The sequence below is a fragment of the Corvus kubaryi genome, unplaced genomic scaffold (genome assembly GCF_017639235.1).
Source record: "Corvus kubaryi isolate FWS band 111438036 unplaced genomic scaffold, C.kubaryi_AGA036_p1.0 37292, whole genome shotgun sequence".
NCBI classification, from domain to species: domain Eukaryota; kingdom Metazoa; phylum Chordata; class Aves; order Passeriformes; family Corvidae; genus Corvus; species Corvus kubaryi.
In genome coordinates this window covers 1,443,296-1,462,820 of record NW_024581091.1, presented here as the reverse complement: position 1 = coordinate 1,462,820, position 19,525 = coordinate 1,443,296, and the positions used below count along the sequence as shown (strand labels likewise).

Here is a 19,525-nt window from a genome sequence, read left to right as displayed (position 1 = left end):
TCATTTAGCTAAGAGAGGGCTGAGGTATGGCCAGAAGGAAAGCAAGATCAAGAGCAGCACTGTTCCAAATATCAGTAAGCACAAAACTGATTGTCTGATAGCCCAGCAAATGTCTGAGACTGAGACTGGAGCAGTCAGATGGTGCTTGGTGATGTCTTCCAACCAAGAAGCTTGATCTCATTTCCCAACGTGATTGTGGTGTAGGCGGTCCTGTACCAAGTCATGTATGTACTAAAATATTCCAATAGTGAACTAACTTTGAAGACTTGGTTATCCCAGGCATGAAATAATGATGTTTCCGTGGTGAAGTACAGACTTCAGTTCACTTTGCCACTAGTCCATTAGAGCAGGACAAGGACCAGAGTGCAAAGATAAATATTTGATTGTCAGTGTGTTTAGCCTGGAGAATCATGCTAGTTGGTTACTCTTCTCAGTGCTCAAGACTGCTGTGAAAACCTTTTGGGTTATTGAAAACTTTGAATATTTTAGTTTGGGCACCATAAAAATTCTGTTCATCACCCTTGGCATGTTCGGTAGAAATTTGAACTCCACACAGGTGATGTTGAAATAGATATAATCAAACTGATTACCCATAAAAATGAATATTATGTCCTAGTGATTCCTGCTGTAGGGATATGAACTAAATTTGTGAATTACTGCTGAAGCACACGTCTTTCTTTTTTGGGTTTATTCATTTGTTCTGTATTTTTTGGAGGGGGGAGCGGGTGGTGATTGGGAGGTTGGGGGGTTTTTTTGTTTGGTTTTTCCTCCCCTCACTGCAAATATAAAAAGTAGACTTTACCTGAATTGAGACCTCCTTAACTAACTTGATTTTTTTTTTTTTTGGTCTGAGAATTTACTAATGTCTCCTGTAATACAAAAGATGCTTCCCAGTCCCCTTTTTGGGACTTGAGCAGGAATTCTTAGAAACTGTTTAAAACACATGCTGTTTTTGACTTTATGTCAAAATATTTGGGCATATCTTCAGTATGTTTATTTTAATCCATACCTTGTGTGATTTGTGAGATAAGTGTTCAAAAGGCACCCAAAGATACAGATCAAGGGAGTTTGAGTTCTGAATTCTGACTTACTCTTAAATATAAGGTTAATGGTACTTTTCTGTGTTAGAAGCTGGGTGTTCTTTGCTTCTGCTGGTGCCATTTCTTAGGTTCTTTGTTGGGATTTTGTGTAGGAAATCCAGAAATTAAATTAGTAATGGATGTAAAACACAGCTGTCTTGCAATGGTGGGAGCACACAACTGGGCCTGTTAGGATTCAGGTTTTGTGGCGTTGGTTGGAAAACTGTTTCATTTTGCAGTTTCAAGTGCTTTTGTCAACTGGACAGAAGTGTGTGGGCCTTCACTTTCTCCTTTGCCGTCACACCTGAGAAACAGCTGGAGAAACACTGGAGAAGTGACAGGGAAAAAACCATTGAGTTCTTCTGAGGCAAAGTAGGAAAATGGGTGTTTTCCCCAAAGGCTGCTTTAGACTCAAGTTTGGTCTGTATTTCTAAACATCCCATGTATAGAATGAATTTCAGGGAGTGCGGCAGTCAGTGCTATGTGTGTCGTGTCCATACACTGTCATCACTGTGAGCAGTGTTACCTTTGCTTACCTAACACCTTGACCAAACTCTCTGCACACTGGCTGTTCCAAAGCTTCCACTTCTCTGGTTTCAGCAAATTCTGCCGTGTCAGCATCCTGCCCTGTTGCTTTTTTTTATGTTTATGGGGGGTGGGGGTGAAGGCTGGACAGACTTCTACATTAAAACATTCAAACTGTTTTAAGAAAAATTGCGTAGATACCCGTTGGTTGGACTTGTTCTGCAGCTCTGCTTCCAAAGGTATGGAACTCCAGGTCCAAATAATGGCTGATTTGTTGTAGGAAAGATCTTCGGGTTAAAAAAAAAATCATCTTGTGGTGGGCTTGTAGAAAACATGTCAATCTAATACTTAAACTTTTTCTTTGATTGAATACAGTAAACCTTTTTCATAGCTCAAATTCTAAGAGTTAAAGGTTCAAAGATTTGGCTAAATGTGTGGAATATATATATATTTGTGGAAAACAACAGTTTTTAAGGAGTTCCATCTGTCGATGGGAGTTCATCCCACTGTCCCTTTGTTGTCACGCTACACTTGGGAAGTGTTTTGCTTTGACTAAGTGTGGTTCTTCTGTCCAACAGCAGTGAGTGGAAGAGCATCTGCAATGTCAAACACTCCTACCCACAGCATTGCAACCTCAGTGTCCCAACCTCAGACGCCGACTCCGAGTCCCATCATTTCTCCTTCAGCCATGCTGCCCATCTACCCTGCTATAGATATCGATGCCCAGGTGAGCCTGCCACTCTCACAGATGCACAGAGCTAGTTTTTTTCTGCATCCTGAATAATTCAGTGGTGGCAAATAGCTCTGTTGTATAATGGATTGGGGTCTGGGGACTGGATTTGCTGCTTTTAGGAAGCCAGAACAACACCCCAGAGTCGCAACCCACTTTCCTCTGTGCTCTCGCCGAACAAAAAAAAAGTCTCTGAATGACTAAACACTTGTATTTCTTATTCCTTTGTTGTCAGTGTGATTATGAGAAACAGCAGAGTTGTCTGCTGACAGAAATTAAATGTTTTCTGGCCTGATATCCTAAGACAAAAATAAGCTGTAAAGCATTGTACACTGAGTTTTCGGTTGTGCTTCCAAATCGTTGGCCAGAGATCACAGAGGTGTGAAAGTCTTGAAACTAATAATTGCTGTGATTTTTTTTAGCAGGAGGAAATAATTCAAGCTCTCACTTCCACTAAGGGAAAGGCTTTTCTGTAATGAAAATTATTGTTAAAAGGGCAACTTTATGTTGACTTGGAGCTAGCTGGCCATCAGCAAAAAGCATACACATACTAACTGGCATATATCTATGCACAGCTCTGGGCTATACATGACATGACTAAGGTTTGGGCAGCATGGAGTAGAGGAGAGGCAGGAAATCATTGTGGAGAAAAGGAGAGAAACCTCTGGAAAATCAGCCTTTGCTACTTAGTTGCTTGTGGTACTTGGCTTGGATTCTGCTGTGATGAAGCCTTTGGCTGAACCGGAGTGTTAAGAATTAAAGACAGAATTCTTACCTTCATTATACCATCTAAAGGTCACAGTCAAGCAGTGGTAAAGAAGTTAATCTGGTTAACAGAGCATAGATGAGAGCTCAGTTCTTGAAGAATCTTCAGTTCCTGTCAGGATTTCTTCTTAAATCTCCCAGCAGAGCTGCCTTGAGAGGTAGAATCCTGTCATGAACTTGGACACAGAAGGTAGCTGTGGGGGCATCAATAAACATGCCCTTAGTTTATCGAAGCTTTTTGCTTTGGCATGGGTGTAATTATGTTTTGGCTAACATGCACTGTAACAGGGGCTGTACTTGAAGGAGCAAGTATTTATCTTCTGTGTATGTCTGTTTGGTTTAGACTGAGAGTAACCATGACACAGCCTTGACACTGGCTTGTGCTGGTGGCCATGAAGAACTGGTACAAACCCTGCTGGAGAGAGGAGCAAACATTGAACACAGGGACAAGAAAGGTGGGTATCTCACCATGGCAGTACACAAACCCTGTCTGCTTTGCCAGTGTGTCCCACTAAATAAATCTCCAGTAAGCCTAGACTTCATGTGAAACCTTTAGGCTTGCTTTTCTGGTGGTTTTACTCATGTCACTTATGAACGTGGACTCTTCAAACAGTGTTTTCTGTTTCAGGGTTTACTCCGCTTATTTTGGCTGCTACAGCTGGCCATGTGGGTGTTGTGGAAATCTTACTGGATAATGGAGCTGATATTGAAGCCCAGTCCGAGAGAACCAAGGACACTCCCTTGTCTTTGGCTTGTTCAGGAGGGAGGCAAGAGGTGAAGTAAACCTTAAATCTTCAGAAGAAGTGTGTGAATGACATATTGTGTTAGTACAGTACAGGAATCTTCCAGAGAAGAGACAGTCACACAGGATGTGTGTTTAAAAAAGATGCAAAGAGCTTCACATTTTCCAATTTAGACATCACAATGTGTTCATAGATTGCTTTTTCTATTTCGGTAACTTGACTGGTGCTGTGCAGGTGTCCTCATGAGTGTAGTCATTAGTGCCCCATCATGGGACTTTTACCAGCATAATTAGGTATAGATAAGAAAGTGAATGCCATGAGTGTTCTTGCTGAGAATCAGTAACTGGACACAAATGGGTGCCATATGTGAGCCATATCGTAGTTTTGGGGGGAAAAAAAAAGGGAAAACACTGGGCTTTGGGCAGCAGAGATGATGTCAGAATACCCTTCTGCCCAAATTTTTGGAGTTGACAGTATATTTGTTCTGTGATTTCATGGGAAAACATTCTGATGGAGAGCTGTGCATGTCTAATCTAAACCTTTTTAATGCTTAAAACCTGAAAAAGAAGCAAATTTAACATTGCACTGGCAGTGACACCATGGGTTTTCACCTCAGGGTACACTGTGATTTTAAGTTGCTAGACAGTTTGGTTTCTTGTCACATCCTCTGCAGGAGAGGACAAAAAGCAGAAGTACTCTGTGCACCATATTGAAGCTGAATCTCTGGTTTGGCAGGCTTTAAAGACAGCTGAAATAATCATAAAGAGATCTGCCTTTTCTTACTCTGCTGTTCAATTTGGTATGAATGGTTGAAGCACACTAATCAGCAGTCATGATTGATTTTTTTTTTAAAGCAAGTTTTACACTGGCTGTGGGAACACAGTTGTTGCCTCATCCGGTCATGAAGGCAAGGGGTGTAGCGAAGCAACTGATTAAAGTGGCTTTCTTACCATTGACATCTTCCAACAGATTATTTAGGTTTGAAAAGCATTTGTCTTGGATAGATTTGCAAGTTTGGGAGAAAACCAGATGTTATTTGTTGAAACACTGCAGGTGGTGGAGTTGCTGCTAGCTCGAGGGGCAAACAAGGAGCACAGGAACGTGTCTGATTACACACCTTTGAGCCTCGCCGCCTCAGGTGGCTACGTGAACATTATCAAGATTCTGCTGAATGCTGGGGCAGAAATCAATTCCAGGCAAGTTCTCTTTTCACCCATTATCTCATGGGCTCGCTTGTGAGTGACGTGAAGACAGTGTGTGTGTTCCCTTGGTTTTCCCTGTGTAGTTCACTCTCTGTGTGTGCATCTATGTCATGCTTTTGCATCCATTGGGAGGTAGAAAACAGCTCAGGTGTGAGCTGCACAGGGCCAAGCACAAGTTATGCTCCTCATAAGAGATGCCCTTCAATTTGAAGCAATCAAAAAGTAACATGGGTGGTGTTTCTAAGTAGAAGTACTTGTCCTAAACAATGCTGCTGTGGAGAACCCCTTGTAGGCTCAGCAGATGTTAGTGTGCAGCTGATTTTTCAGTCTTGCATAAGTCCTCTGCCTTCATTAGTTTATAATAATCACATTTCTGAAATGACCTTTAGAGCAGTTTTGGTTCTTTCTTCCTTCTCTTTCAGAACTGGTAGCAAATTGGGCATTTCTCCCTTGATGCTGGCAGCCATGAATGGGCACACTGCTGCTGTCAAGCTGTTACTGGACATGGGCTCTGATATAAATGCCCAGATTGAGACCAACAGGAATACAGCTCTGACTCTGGCCTGTTTCCAAGGAAGAACTGAGGTGGTCAGCCTGCTGCTTGATAGAAAAGCTAACGTTGAACACAGAGCCAAGGTAAAGAGCAAACAGCTGGAGGGGTCCGCAGAAAGAGGTGCTTGTAAGTCATCGTGTGTCTGTTGTTGCCTGATTTTCTTGCCTTTGTGCAAGTCACCTTCTCCAGGTCTCTAGTCCAGTTAACCGAACTGAACCAGAGACTGTATAGAAGAAAATGGCTGCATTTAAGGGCTAAGATTTTGGTGGTTGCAAAGCTCATCAAAAGATGTGCTTCTTCAAAAAGGTGTTGATCCATCTTCAGGTGCTTACAAGCATAAGGACAGTAATGCATTATGTTTGCAAGTTAAATAAATACCAGATCTCAGGTAAGCCCCTCGCCCCCCACTAATGGCTTCTTTCTCCTGCTTGCTCGCTCCAGACTGGTCTCACACCATTAATGGAAGCAGCTTCTGGGGGATATGCGGAAGTGGGCAGGGTCCTGCTGGACAAAGGTGCAGATGTCAACGCTCCCCCAGTACCGTCATCCAGAGATACAGCTTTAACCATTGCAGCAGACAAAGGGCACTACAAGTTCTGTGAGCTTCTCATTAGCAGGTACTGTGTTTGCAAGTGAGCAACTTAAAGAAAAATATGGCTGTATTTAGACTTCGTTTTCCCAGTATACAACAATATTTCCAAATATACACTAAAGGAAAGGTTCTGTGTCTGTTGACTTTTACTACATAATTTAATTTATCCCAGCTACTCAAACGAAGTTCTTTTTGGAGTCAGAGTGCTTCCTTTTGCCCACATGCAGGGTTTTGATGGAATGTATTTGGTTTTGTAGGGGAGCTCACATTGACGTGCGGAACAAGAAGGGGAATACTCCACTGTGGCTGGCAGCAAATGGGGGCCATCTTGATGTTGTCCAACTGCTGGTCCAGGCTGGAGCTGATGTGGATGCAGCTGATAACAGGAAAATAACTCCTCTCATGGCAGCCTTCCGAAAGGTAGAATGTGAAGTTCAGCTTGGCTCTTAACTAGGATTGTCTTGATCATCCCTACACAGCTTTTAGAAGCAGAACGTACTGACAGAAGCTACATATTTAATAATATGTCAGTTAATTTGAATACTTGGCATTGAATCTTCAGAAACAGATATGTGTGTCACCTGTGTAATATCTGTGTTCAGTTCTTATTGGAATTTGCTTTACAGGCAGTGTGGTGTGAGGCTGGTTCTGGTGAGTGTGAGGGCTGAAAATTGCAGAGTTTCTGTCTGATAGAACTGGGAGGAAAGAGGATTGGTTCTTTATGCAAGAGAGGATGAGGACTTTGGTCCAAAAAAGTGCAGTTTAGCCTGATTTGAGTCTACAGATGATTTTGTTAGCAAGTTGAGGTGCTGCAGTACTGGAAAAATTGCAGATGACTGTAGAAGCCTGCAGCTGTTAAGCTGTTAAGAGCTGGGCATCTGAAGACTGCCCCGAAAAAGGCAAAAGTTTGTGAAAATACTTCTGGAGTAAGGGCAACCTGACAAGAGGTAATTATCTGCCTTCTCTGGTGTCAGAAATGTGCCTCACTAGTTCAGAAGGTGAGAAAGATCTCAAAAAAAGTGTTGAGAGCTTCATGTGTTGAGCAGTTGAAAATAAATATTTTGCAAGGAATGCTGGGACTGAAGTGTTTGTCAGCAAAGCAGAGGCAGCTGGTCTGCTAGAAAATGTTGACCTTGAAATTTGTTTTGCAGGGTCACGTGAAAGTGGTGCGTTACCTGGTGAAAGAGGTAAACCAGTTCCCATCCGACTCGGAGTGCATGAGATACATAGCAACCATTACTGATAAGGTAAGATGGGAGGGAGGAAAACGCTTGAGAAGGAACAGTGTTGTGTCTCCGCTTCAGAGACAATGTTATGAATTCTCTTTAGCTCACTGGCCACCAGCTTTCAGCCAAAGCATGAGTCCCATTGGAATTGTTGAGGAAAAACAGCAGGAAATGGGAACACGTGGCGCTTTGTACTCGATGTCCTTTGTCATTTCAGGAGATGCTGAAGAAGTGCCACCTGTGTATGGAGTCAATTGTTCAAGCCAAAGATAGACAGGCTGCGGAAGCCAACAAAAACGCAAGCATTCTGCTAGAGGAGCTGGACTTGGAGAAGGCAAGTGGAAAGAGTTGCAACTGACAGTATTTCTCTCTTAAAATTCCAGTTTCGAGTTCCTTCAAGATGAGGTCGGTAAAAGTAGTTATTGGGGTATAGGAGTGTGTGTATTCACCATAATTGGAGTGTCTGAGCATCTTGTTGTTCAAGTAATCTTTGAACTTTGATGTTATTCAGAGACATTGGATCAGAAAATGCCAATAGAACTATTTACTCTGTACCAAAAGAAGGATTCTCCAGTCTTGTACCAAAAGAAGGATTTCTGAATATGATTCTGTCAAAAAAAATGAGTGTGGCATTTTCTAGTCATACTCATATGGATCTTAGGTCTAAACCCTGTTTTGTGACCAAAATTGTAAAAAAATAGACTCATTTACTAGAAACTATATACTGTAGTAGAAATAAAACAGGAAAGTCCATGGAAATAGAAAGCATTTGGATTTCTTGAAATGCATGGGACACCCTGTAATGCTGTTCCATGTGCTTGACTTGTAGCTAAGGGAAGAAAGCAGGAGACTGGCTCTGGCTGCCAAAAGAGAGAAAAGAAAGGAGAAAAGGAGGAAGAAAAAAGAAGAACAAAGGCGAAAACTAGAAGAAATAGAAGCAAAAAATAAAGAGAATTTTGAACTTCAGGCTGCTCAGGAGAAAGAAAAATTAAAAGCTGAAGGTGATTACTGCATTATTCCAAGAAAAGAATGAAATTCTGTATGAGCTGACAACTGTAATAGATTTATGGATCTCTGCATAGTCAAGGGTTTTGTGTGCTTTGTCGAGCTTTGTAAAAAAGTTAGTTCTAAGTTGTTTGATAGGACAGGTGTGATTTGGAAAGCAAAATACTCAAGTTTCCTCAAACCAGCTAAATTATTCCTGCTTTGTCTTTACTCTTCCATCAGATGATCCCGAGGTCCCAATGGAGCCTCCCAGTGCTACCACCACCACCACCATAGGTATATCTGCAACCTGGACAACGTTGGCAGGCTCTCATGGGAAGAGGAATAACACCATCACCACAACAAGCTCCAAGAGGAAAAACAGGAAAAACAAAGTAACCCCTGATAATGTTCAGATTATATTTGATGATCAGCTTCCGATTTCCTATAGCCAACCAGAGAAGGTGAATGGGGAATCCAAGAGCAGCAGCACTAGTGAGAGTGGTGACAGTGACAATATGAGGATCTCCAGCTGTAGCGATGAGAGCAGCAATAGCAACAGCAGCCACAAAAGTGACAATCATTCTTCCACAGCTGTCACTAACACACAGAGCAACAAAAAGCAACCGTCGGTGCTCGTCACTTGTCCAAAGGATGAGAGGAAAGCAGTCCCTGGCAAGTCATCCATCAAGTAAGTTCCTGTGACCGTGTATGCAAAGTGTAAGTCATCCTTTTTTTCCCCCCCCACATAATGACAGCATTTAATTTCTTTTGCAGGTTGTCTGAAGTTATTAATGAAGTGACGAATAATTCCTTGTCTACTTGCACAAAATCCGCTCCTTCTCCCCTTTCTTCTCCAAATGGAAAGCTAACCATTGCTAGTCCTAAACGTGGTCAGAAAAGGGAAGAAGGTTGGAAGGAAGTTGTGAGAAGGTAAGCAAAATATTCCCCTAATTCCCTTTGATGCTGTCCTTTGTGTAGCCTTCCCTGGAGTTACTAAATTACCTTCTTTTAGTGGATTTGAGATCTCACAAAGGTGCTGTTGCATAGGTTGAATTGGAAAACATGGAATTCTTTTGACCAACCTGCCCACAGCTTCTTGCCATGGAAGTGTTTCCCACTTAATACTGTTTCCTTATTATATAGATCCAAGAAGGTTTCTGTTCCATCAACTGTGATTTCCAGAGTTATTGGCAGAGGAGGATGTAACATCAACGCGATCCGGGAGTGCACGGGAGCGCACATAGACATTGACAAACAGAAGGATAAAACTGGAGACCGAATAATCACAATAAGGTGAGCAGGATTCTGCATTGGCTCCCTCCTGTGGGTATTTTCTCCTTGAAGAACATTTGTCTGTACAGGAAGATTAAAGGCTTGATCTGGTTGTTCCTTGGAAGATCACTTGAAAGCAGAGGAGATGAATGGGGTGGGGAAACAGAATACAACCACCAACAGGTACAAAAGACAGCTTGTGATATAAGGTAAAGCATAAATGTTGGGATTCTGTGTTTGGGCTTGTTTAGACTTGGTGAAATATGAAGGAATATTTAGGGAAGCAAATGTTTTATCCATTTGAGTTTTTTGGGATTTGGAATTTTCAACTTGAACTTGAGTAGTTGTCTGCAGCAGGACTGTGCCAAGCTCAGTTTTTTGGATAGAGGGTTATTTTCCTGTTCGTGTTAGTGTGATGGAAGATAGGCTGGATCATGTGTGGGAGATCCTTGGCTATAATGCGTGTAAATGCTTTAGATGCACTTTTCCTGTCCTTCCTTTTTGTAGGGGTGGCACAGAATCGACCAGACAGGCCACACAGTTGATCAATGCTCTGATTAAGGATCCAGATAAGGAAATCGATGAACTGATTCCAAAGAACCGTTTGAAAAGTTCGACTGTAAATTCCAAAATAGGGTCCTCGACACCTGCCACCACTACAGCTGCTAACAGTTCTCTCGTGGGCATCAAAGTGACCACCGTAGCTGCTTCGTCGACATCTCAGAGCGCCTCCGCGCTCACCGTGCCTGCAATCTCCTCAGCATCCACTCACAAAAGCATTAAGAACCCCGTGAACAACGTGCGGCCTGGTTTCCAAGTTTCTCTTCCGTTGGCATATCCTCCTCCGCAGTTTGCACACGCGCTCCTTGCTGCTCAGACTTTCCAGCAGATACGTCCGCCTCGGCTGCCCATGACGCACTTTGGAGGTACCTTCCCACCAGCTCAGTCCACGTGGGGTCCGTTTCCCGTCAGGCCGCTGAGCCCTGCGAGAGCTACGAACTCGCCAAAACCTCACATGGTGCCTCGCCATAACAGCCAGAGCAGCAGCGGTTCTCAGGTGAATTCAGCAAGTTCTTTGACGACGAGTCCCACGGCGACGACAACTTCAGTGGCTTCTACTGTGCCTGGATCTTCCACGAGCGGTAGCCCGAGCTCCCCTTCGGTCAGGAGGCAGCTGTTTGTCACAGTGGTGAAGACGTCCAACGCCACCACCACCACTGTGACAACCACAGCAAGCAACACGAGCACAGCGCCCACGAACACCACGTATCCAACTCCTACTGCCAAAGAACACTACCCTGCATCTTCCCCCTCATCTCCCTCTCCTCCTGCGCAGCCGGCGGGCATCTCCAGGAGCAGTCCTTCCGACTGCGCGGCTGCCTCTCCCAATAAAGGTGCGCCTCCGTCTGAGCCGGAAGCGGGGAGCCCGCCCGCAGTGGACGCGGGTGGCTCGACCAGCAGCAGGCAGCCCAATCCTGGGACCAGCAGCTCCTCTGTGCATCCCGCTCATCAGCAGCCCCCGGGAGCTCCTCTGCCAGAGGCCAGGCCCCCTCTCCAGCAACCTCAGGTTCCTGCACCAGATCCTCGCATGGTTGTGCCTCCAAATCTAGCAGCGACGAGCTCATCTGCTCCCGTGGTAGGTGCGAGCAATGCTCCAATGACCTACCCCGTGTCCCAGGCGTCCATGGGGTCCGCTCAGCCCGCAGCCAAGATGGAAACCCCGGCCATCAGACCGCCTGTCCATGGAACCGGCAGCGTCCACAAGAATCCGGCTCCTGTGCAAAACTCCTCTGTCGCAGTCCTCAACGTTAACCACATCAAAAGGCCCCACAGCGTTCCTTCTTCAGTGCAGCTTCCTTCTACCTTAAGTACACAAAGTGCTTCTCAGAATTCGGCCCACCCGGCGAACAAGCCCATGGGGAACAACTTCAGTGCTACTCTGCCTTTTGGGCCCTTTAGTACGTTGTTTGAGAACAGCCCCACGTCTGCTCATGCCTTCTGGGGTGGGTCTGTCGTTTCCTCTCAGACAACACCAGAATCCATGCTATCAGCAAAGTCCTCATTTTTGCCAAATTCAGATCCGTTACATCAGTCTGACACTTCCAAAGCCCCAGGTTTCAGGCCACCATTACAGAGGCCAGCTCCAAGTCCCTCAGGTAAGTTTCTGGCTTGTGTCCATACCATAATAATACAGTTTATTCTCATGTTTTTTAGGTCAAGTTGAGTTCATTTTAAGTGCCCTGTCAAATCTAGTAACAATTTGGCAGCTGATGGGCTCGATAAAATAGGATTTTTGCTGTTCCGGTCTGTTCTCCTGTAATAGCTGAGATAATTAAAACACTCTTACTTCCACCTTCCTTCCCTACCAGCTAGCGACTGTTCTAGTTTGTGATACCTTGTCCTGAGGCTGCAGAAAAATATGCAGCATCTTCCAAGGGTTAGGATGGTAAAAAGAGTGGTGTTTTGATGTGAACTTGTAACTTACAAGAGGTGTGTTGTCTTAATTACTAAATTTGATCCATAAAATGTAATTTCCTTCACTGCCTGAAATTTTTAGTGAGGTGTTGAGCTTTCTGCCCAAAACAGAGGCCAAGGGGTTGTCACAGAACCTGTTCTGTAGCTTCCACAACGTTCACACATGGTGTGGACCATCTCTGCCTGTTTTTGTAGGACCACTGAGGTGTTAATGGATTGAGAGATATGACAGAACTTTTTTTCCTGTTTTGCGAATATGATGGTGTTGAATTTTTTCATCTTGATATACTTACTAGTTAGCATTTTGGCTACGGCCCTGTATGCCCCTAAGATACACAATAGAGTAAGTCTTAGATCCCTAAGATTTTATTTTTCCCTTTCTTCCTTGAAGAGGACACAAAGGGAGCGGTAATTCTTGTATTTTGAGTATCTTGGCTATTTGGTGACATTTGGTGTTAATGAAAGGAGAATCATTCTTGATTTATGTATACAGCACAACTGCCACAAACTGAATAGACTTGCTGAGTGTGAAGGTTAATACTCCAGTTTCCTTTGGAAAATTGCAACACACAACCCCAAAGATGGATTGGATTTAAGTTTCCCTTTTTTCCTTTTTATTTCCATGATACGGGCCAACTCTTGATGGAGATGTTGGAGTTCTGGGAGTCACTTGTGCCCATTTTCTCTTGTAGGTATTGTCAGTATGGATTCTCCCTATGCTTCTGTAACACCTTCTTCTACACACCTGGGGACCTTTGCCTCGAACCTGTCGGGAGGGCAGATCTACGCACCCGGCACACCTCTGGGTGGAGCGCCTGCAGCTGCTAATTTTAACAGACAGCATTTTTCCCCTCTTAGTTTATTGCCTCCATGTTCATCAGCATCAAATGGTGAGTTCTGGTCAGCGGGAAGCTGCTGTATAAATAAAGCTGTCTCGCAGAACCGCGTAAGGAATTCCGGGCGAAAATCCTTAGGGTAGGTTTTGGTACCTTCCTCCACCTCTGGCCCCTGCAGTTTGGAGTTCTTTGGACAGAAAACAAATAAGCTGTTAAGTGCTGGCTTTATTTAGGGAACATGTTAGTCTGTTTCATTGGCAAAAATAATGACAAAAAACCCTTGCAGGGAACAAAGCAAGACTTTAAAAAAAAAAAAGAATAAAAAACAAACCCAACAGAAACATGGTTTTATGTGGGCTTATTTCAGCTCTGGTTTAGGATATAATCCTCAAATGCTCTGTGCTGATAGACAGTGGTGCTTAGTTAAGGTTATGTGGTGTGTGTCCAGTGGCTGAGCTGCCAGGGCATGATAAGTATTTTATATAAGGGACTAAATCAATGGTGAGTATCTCCGTGATCTGGAAATAAAATTATCCTGAGGTGGATGAACCTGGCATTAACCAGCTGCCCATTGTCAGTTGCTGGACACTGAAGGATAGGTTTGTGGGATCTGGCTGCCATCACTAAGTGCTCCTGTTGCTCTCCTTGCAGAATCTCCTGCTCAGTCCGTGTCTTCTGGAGTACGAGCACCTTCTCCCACCCCTTCAGCAGTGTCCTTGGGATCAGAAAAACCCAGTAACGTTTCTCAGGACAGAAAAGTTCCTGTTCCTATTGGGACTGAACGGTCTGCACGTATTAGACAAACTGGAACGTCTACTCCTTCCGTAATTGGGAGCAACTTGGCTGCCCCAGTGGGACATAGTGGCATCTGGTCCTTCGAAGGTATAGGTGGCAGTCAAGGTATGTGTTGTTCATAGATGCACTTGAATTGATCACACCATTGTGTTTGCCAAACTCGTTTTCAGCACGGGAGGATGCAGAAGCGAGTGCCTGAAAATACTGAAATGTCCTTTCCCAAGGATTTGGAGCAGGGACTTGTCTTTGCCTTCCGGTCCACTTACTTGTTTTAACAAGGTTTCTGAAACCCTCAGGAGTTTCTGAAAATGTCCTGGCTGTGAAGATACGGTATTCCAAGTAAGAACAGGAAAAATAAAAACAGGGTTTATAGGGATCATTCGATTTAGGAGGAGGGAAATTAAGGTGTCACAAGATAACTGTCTGGGGTTTTTGGTTGATAAAGAGATTGATTGTACAGTAGGAGTTAGTATTTAATTTGTAGCTAAAGTAGAACCTTTTGTGCTGAGGATGGTGTTTTTATAAAGTGATAATATTCCACATTTGGGTTTCCTTTGTTCTTTCCAGCCATTTGCTTTCTACTAGCACAAGGCTCTTGGCTCTCCTGGGGTCACACACAATTTAGTACTTCAGAATTTTACTAAGAATTTCAGTCAGTGATGTTATGGCTTTTCTCACCGAACTTGTCAGGAGTCTTGGATGCAAGTTTTGGGAGACTGATGAACTTTTTTCATATTGATGGAGTTTTTTGTGCTGAGTTGATTTTTAATTTCTTTAGGTTTTTTGCTTGGGATGGGGGGTGTGAATATTGAGACTGTGTTGGATTGGATGTCTGGAAGTCCTGTCGGCCTCCTGCACAAAATGGGGTTTGCCATGAGTTCTGCTTGTGTTGCTCAGGGCTTTATCCAATCTACTCTGGAAAACCTGCAAGGATGGGAACTGCTCCGCCTCTCAGAGCAATCTGTTCTGCCCCTTGACTGAGTGCAGACAGCTTAAGGTTTTAATTGACTGACTGTGCTCGGGTTTTTCCCCAAATACAAACCCGTTTTTTATTTGGCTAGTGGTCTTTTCCCAGATAAAGCTTTAAAAATTTAGTATTTATTTGCATTGTGTGGCTGGAAAAGTCCTTCGTGCCTGTCTTGGCTTTTGGAATGCTGCTTGCTTTCTGCTTTTATCAATTACTTCAACATTTTGATTTTCAGTTCACAATAGGATTGGCTCTTCTCTACTTGAGTGTTAGGGTGCCTCAGAAATGTTTCTGTACCCCTTCTCCAAATACAGTTTTCTTATGATTTGTTTTGAAAATTTGATTTTTGGATGTCTGGGGTTTGAACTGTAGTACTGATACCAAGCTGCCTCTGATGAATTTGCAGAATTAGAACATGAGCCTATGTCTGCAGCTGGTCATTTTCTGGTTATGCTTTGTACGGATACTTCCGTGTCCCTTAGAATATTAAATAATTAATGGAAGAACGGTAGTGAAGTAGAGCAAATAGTCGTCTTAGTGCACATATGCTTTCCACAGCACCAAAGGCACGAGGAATTGAGGTTTTTGGAGAATCTGAGGGTTTTGGAGGAGGGAGAGTTAGCCCAAATTCCAGCTTTGCTGTTGAAATGGAGGAAAGTTGCAGGGGCAGCGCTCTGGTTGCAGGTAATTGTTCCAAACTCCTGGCAGTGGCTCAGGGTTCCTGCCTTGGGGGCTGCAGGTGCCATTTCTGCTATCTTCCGTCCTCTGTGCTCCTGAGCTCTAGTGCAGGTGGAAGCCCGAGAGCTGCGGGGTGAGCAAGCTTGGAGGCTGGAAAGCGGCGGTGAGGGGTGTTGTGGATGACGCTGTGTCTCTGTGCTGGCAGATAAAGTGGACTGGTGTCACAGCGGAATGGGGAGCCACATGATCCACAGGCCCATGTCTGATCCAGGCGTGTTCTCGCACCAAGCCATGGAGAGAGACAGCACGGGAATCGTAACGCCTTCTGGTACATTCCATCAGCCCGTCCCTGCAGGATACATGGACTTCCCAAAAGTTGGGGTAATGACCTTCTTGGACCCGATACGCAGCATGAACCCCCTTTTGTCCTTCTGTCTGTAGTAGCATTCGTGAAAGCATCCTGATTGTTTCTTTTCCTTCCCCTCAGGGAATGCCTTTTTCTGTGTATGGGAACGCCATAATTCCTCCCGTAGCCCCCATCACAGATGGTACTGGAGGCCCCATCTTTAATGGGCCTCATGCTGCTGACCCATCTTGGAACTCGCTGATAAAGATGGTTTCAAACTCCACAGAAAACAACGGGCCTCAGACGGTAATTGTTCCATTTTTTTGGACTGTGTATTTTACTCAGAATATATCATGATTCCTGTCTGTGCAGTTGTGCATTTGGGAAAAGAAACCTTGGGGCAAAATTTCATAGGAAAAGCCAATTTATGTGCTCTTAGTTAAGCTTTCCTTTCCCAAGAAGGGAATACAGCAACAGGACTGCTTCTGGGCTCTGTAGTTTAGGATGTCCTGACTGTGTTAGGAGCACACGGAGGAAGGGCATAAAGCAGCTCTTTAGGAAGGAAGTAAGTAGCTCTTTGCTGCTCTGATCTTGCCTGGCTTGTCCACTGAATATAATTTAGGCAGAGGGATTAATTCCCCCTAAACCTCTTGTTCGTACTCAGGAACTAATACTATAATGGAACATTAGTAGCTCTGGTTAGATTATGTCCTGTGATTATGTTTAATTAGACAGTGAGCTCTGTTACACTGTTACTAAATAAAGATATTTCTGGGCTTAATTTGCTTGGGAATGATCCAAGCTGTGGGGACCAGCTCCCAGCTCTGGCAGGCCATAGGTGTGTGGGAGAGGAGGTTCGGCCACAGTTCAGGTATTGCTCTGATGTGTCTTCTGATCTCTGCGAGGTGATTTCTGGTTTAATGAGGAAACTTTGTCCCCCAAAGAAGCTTTACTTGTCCCCAGAGCTGAAGGTGTTAGGGGAAAATAAGGCAGCAGAAATCAAGTTCTTGTTTGTTTGAACTCAGGGTCAAGAGCAGAGCAAGTCTCTTGATCTGGGAGCTGAAGGCTTCGGGAACTGGGCTTGCAGATCATTTGCTGCACACACAGAGCCCTGATAATTATCCTGGACAGGGAAAACCGTGAGGTCTGCAGTGTCCCTGTGAGCTGTGCCCTGCTTGGAGCAGCCCAAAGCACGGTGTTAATGCAGGTTTCTGTTGCAGGTGTGGACTGGAACTTGGACACCTCACATGAACAGTGTGCATATGAACCAACTGGGCTGAGTGGGATCAACGTGCTGGCCTTGAGATTCCTTTCTTTGCAGAGGAAACCACAATTGGCAGAAACAGTTTATGTGCTCCCAGATCATTCTACTGATGTGCTTGACTGAAGTGTGTAGGCTTTTTGCAGAAGAACTTACTAACTGACCTTTTTCTGTGAACATTGTGACCACCCATTCCCCACCATCATATGTTTCAACTTAGTTAGACTTTCTTCTTTCCTTTCCTCCTCCTTTTTTTTTTTTTTTTTTTTTTTTTGACATAACTTTCTGTTGAAGCTGTTCTTTGGCTGGTTGGTTTTAGTACTGTAAACTGCTTCTGAGCAAACACAGAAATTTAGCAAAATTATGTAAACTTGATCCTGAAGTTTTAGAATGGCAAATAAATGTACAATTGTTTACATAACAAATGGCTAAGCAGAAAGTAAATTTCAATATGTCAGTTATAGAGGCTCTACTTTATGTAGACTTAAATTAATGTGAGATATGTACCTTCATATTCAGAAATCTGGATGTTTCCTTCATACATTAAACTATTAATAAGCATAACTTTTCTACTTGTGTAATTTAAGTAAGTTATAAAAAGAAAAACACCCCAGGCATTATCAGAGGGCGTTTTCCAAATGCGTGTTGGATTTTTTTGGGAGTACATACGTTTTCTGTTTGACAGCTGGGGAGAGCTTCCCCGCTAAAGGCTCCAAAATGCAGGTCTGTTCCAGAATAAGCCCTGTCAAGCTTTATTTGGAGAAGTCCAAGTGGGAATTCCCTTATACATTGTCAGGAGCTGTCACCTCTGTGGACAGCAGTAGCAGGAGATTGGGGGGGGGGGGGGGGGGGGTCCTCTGAGGCTGGGCTGGGTGAGCAGTGACACAGATTCAGTCAGGATCCCTGTACAGTTCCCATACAGAGCATTTAAAGGAGATCTACAGCTCGGATTTAAGAAGTATTACTTGGTTTTACTATGGTTCCTCCTTAGAAAACCAGGAAAAAACACCTCAGATGCCCACAGAAACTACTGCCTTTTAACTATTGTGATACTTGAGGTGTCCACAAGCCTTTTGCATACCCAAGTCTGTATACCTGCCGTTAGGTGCTGCTCTGAATAAAAGCAAGCTCCTTTTTCCAGCTGCCTGATCACCTGAAATACATCCCGTAAAGATGTGGTGGTAGCAAAATTAATTCCAAAGTGAGGAACTGCTCAGAAAAAGGATTGCAACTCCATCTCACACCTTACCGTGGTGTGGGTGTAGTGCCCTTCCCCTCTGCTACAATCATTTGCTGCAGGCTTTAGTGCTTTTTGGGGTTATTAATTACGAATCCCACTGAGAAGTAGTGCTCACTATTTATTACAGCCATGAAACCGGAGTATTTTGTTGACCTGACAGTTCAGTCCATGCCTGCGGTAGCACAGGCTTGATGCCACCACTGTGGCAGTGGGCTGGGCACGGGAGATCCTGGGTGGGGGAACTGGACCATTTTTATTCTCAGAGCCTTTTTTTTCTTAGTTTTTCCACAATGTAATGCTTTTTATTTGTCCAATAAACCAAGGAACGTACTCTTTTGGGAGCTGGCAGGTGCTCTTTATTTGGGAAAAGGGAACAGAAGCAGGGTTAGGACAAACATGGAGAGGAAGAGAACACGGTGCAGAGTGTGTATGGTCTAAGGGGGATTTTGACCTCTCCTTGCCACAGAAGGGGTAAGGAGACACAGTTCAGAACCTGGCTGGGCAGGAGAACACTGCTAATGTGGAATGAGAATGGCTCGTTAATGATTAATTGCTCGTGAATGTAATTATTAGGCCGTGAGAGTTGGGGCTTTTGAGCCTGGAGAAGGGAAGGTTGTGTAGATTCGTCATGGCACCCTTACAGTATCTGAAGTGGCCAACAAGCAAGCCCAAGACTTCTCCTTGTCAGAACTGTAGTGATAGGACAAGAAGTAATGGGTACAAATGGAAAAAGGGGAAACAGGCTAGATATTGGGAAGAAATATTTCCTGGAAGAGGGGTGAGATATTGCCCCAACCCTGGGGCTCAAAGGGCTCAAAGGCAGTTTGGATAAGACCCTGACCCTTCACGCAGGGTTCGGACAACGCTCCCGGGCCCGTGGTGTGATCCTTGGGGATGTCCTGTATAGGGCCAGGCGTTGGACTCCCTGATCCTCGCGGTTCCCTTCCAACTCCGCGCGTTCCGTGGTGTGGTGGGAGGTGTCCCTGCCCATGGCAGGAGGGCGTTGGGACTATTCTAATCTCCATTCCAGCCCGTACCAGTCTGGTTACAATATGATGCAGGTAATGGAGCGAGGTGCTGCCCTGCCCTCGCTGCCCTTCCCGTGCCCTCAGCCGCCATGGCGGCCACGGCGTGGCGCGCTCCGGCGGCGCGCGGGCCGCGCATGCGCCCCACGGGAGGAAGCCGTCGGCATGTGGCGGACCCCGCGCGCCCGCACGCGCGCGCCGCCGAACCGGGAGGAGGCGGCGGCGGCG

At 44.6% G+C, this 19,525-nt stretch overlaps 1 protein-coding gene across 4 annotated transcripts in view; it reads left to right on the top strand.

Moving 5' to 3' along the window:
* The window catches only part of ANKRD17 (ankyrin repeat domain 17), a 54,094-nt gene extending 36,498 nt beyond the window's left edge, over positions 1-17,596 (top strand). For 2 of the 4 annotated variants that reach the window (XM_042026948.1, XM_042026950.1), the window contains 19 exons: positions 2,186-2,331; positions 3,443-3,554; positions 3,728-3,873; positions 4,896-5,038; positions 5,467-5,680; positions 6,039-6,214; positions 6,447-6,609; positions 7,341-7,436; positions 7,633-7,749; positions 8,245-8,416; positions 8,643-9,090; positions 9,177-9,332; positions 9,546-9,695; positions 10,182-11,830; positions 12,842-13,039; positions 13,637-13,885; positions 15,631-15,806; positions 15,913-16,077; positions 16,992-17,596. In XM_042026948.1, coding sequence (XP_041882882.1) covers positions 2,186-2,331; positions 3,443-3,554; positions 3,728-3,873; positions 4,896-5,038; positions 5,467-5,680; positions 6,039-6,214; positions 6,447-6,609; positions 7,341-7,436; positions 7,633-7,749; positions 8,245-8,416; positions 8,643-9,090; positions 9,177-9,332; positions 9,546-9,695; positions 10,182-11,830; positions 12,842-13,039; positions 13,637-13,885; positions 15,631-15,806; positions 15,913-16,077; positions 16,992-17,051 — 4,736 coding nt within the window. In that variant the 3' untranslated portion in view covers positions 17,052-17,596. Of the gene's footprint in view, positions 1-2,182; positions 2,332-3,442; positions 3,555-3,727; positions 3,874-4,895; positions 5,039-5,466; positions 5,681-6,038; positions 6,215-6,446; positions 6,610-7,340; positions 7,437-7,632; positions 7,750-8,244; positions 8,417-8,642; positions 9,091-9,176; positions 9,333-9,545; positions 9,696-10,181; positions 11,831-12,841; positions 13,040-13,636; positions 13,886-15,630; positions 15,807-15,912; positions 16,078-16,991 lie in introns of all 4 variants that reach the window. The other 2 variants (XM_042026947.1, XM_042026949.1) reach the window with 1 other exon arrangement.
* Positions 17,597-19,525: the final 1,929 nt, after the last annotated feature.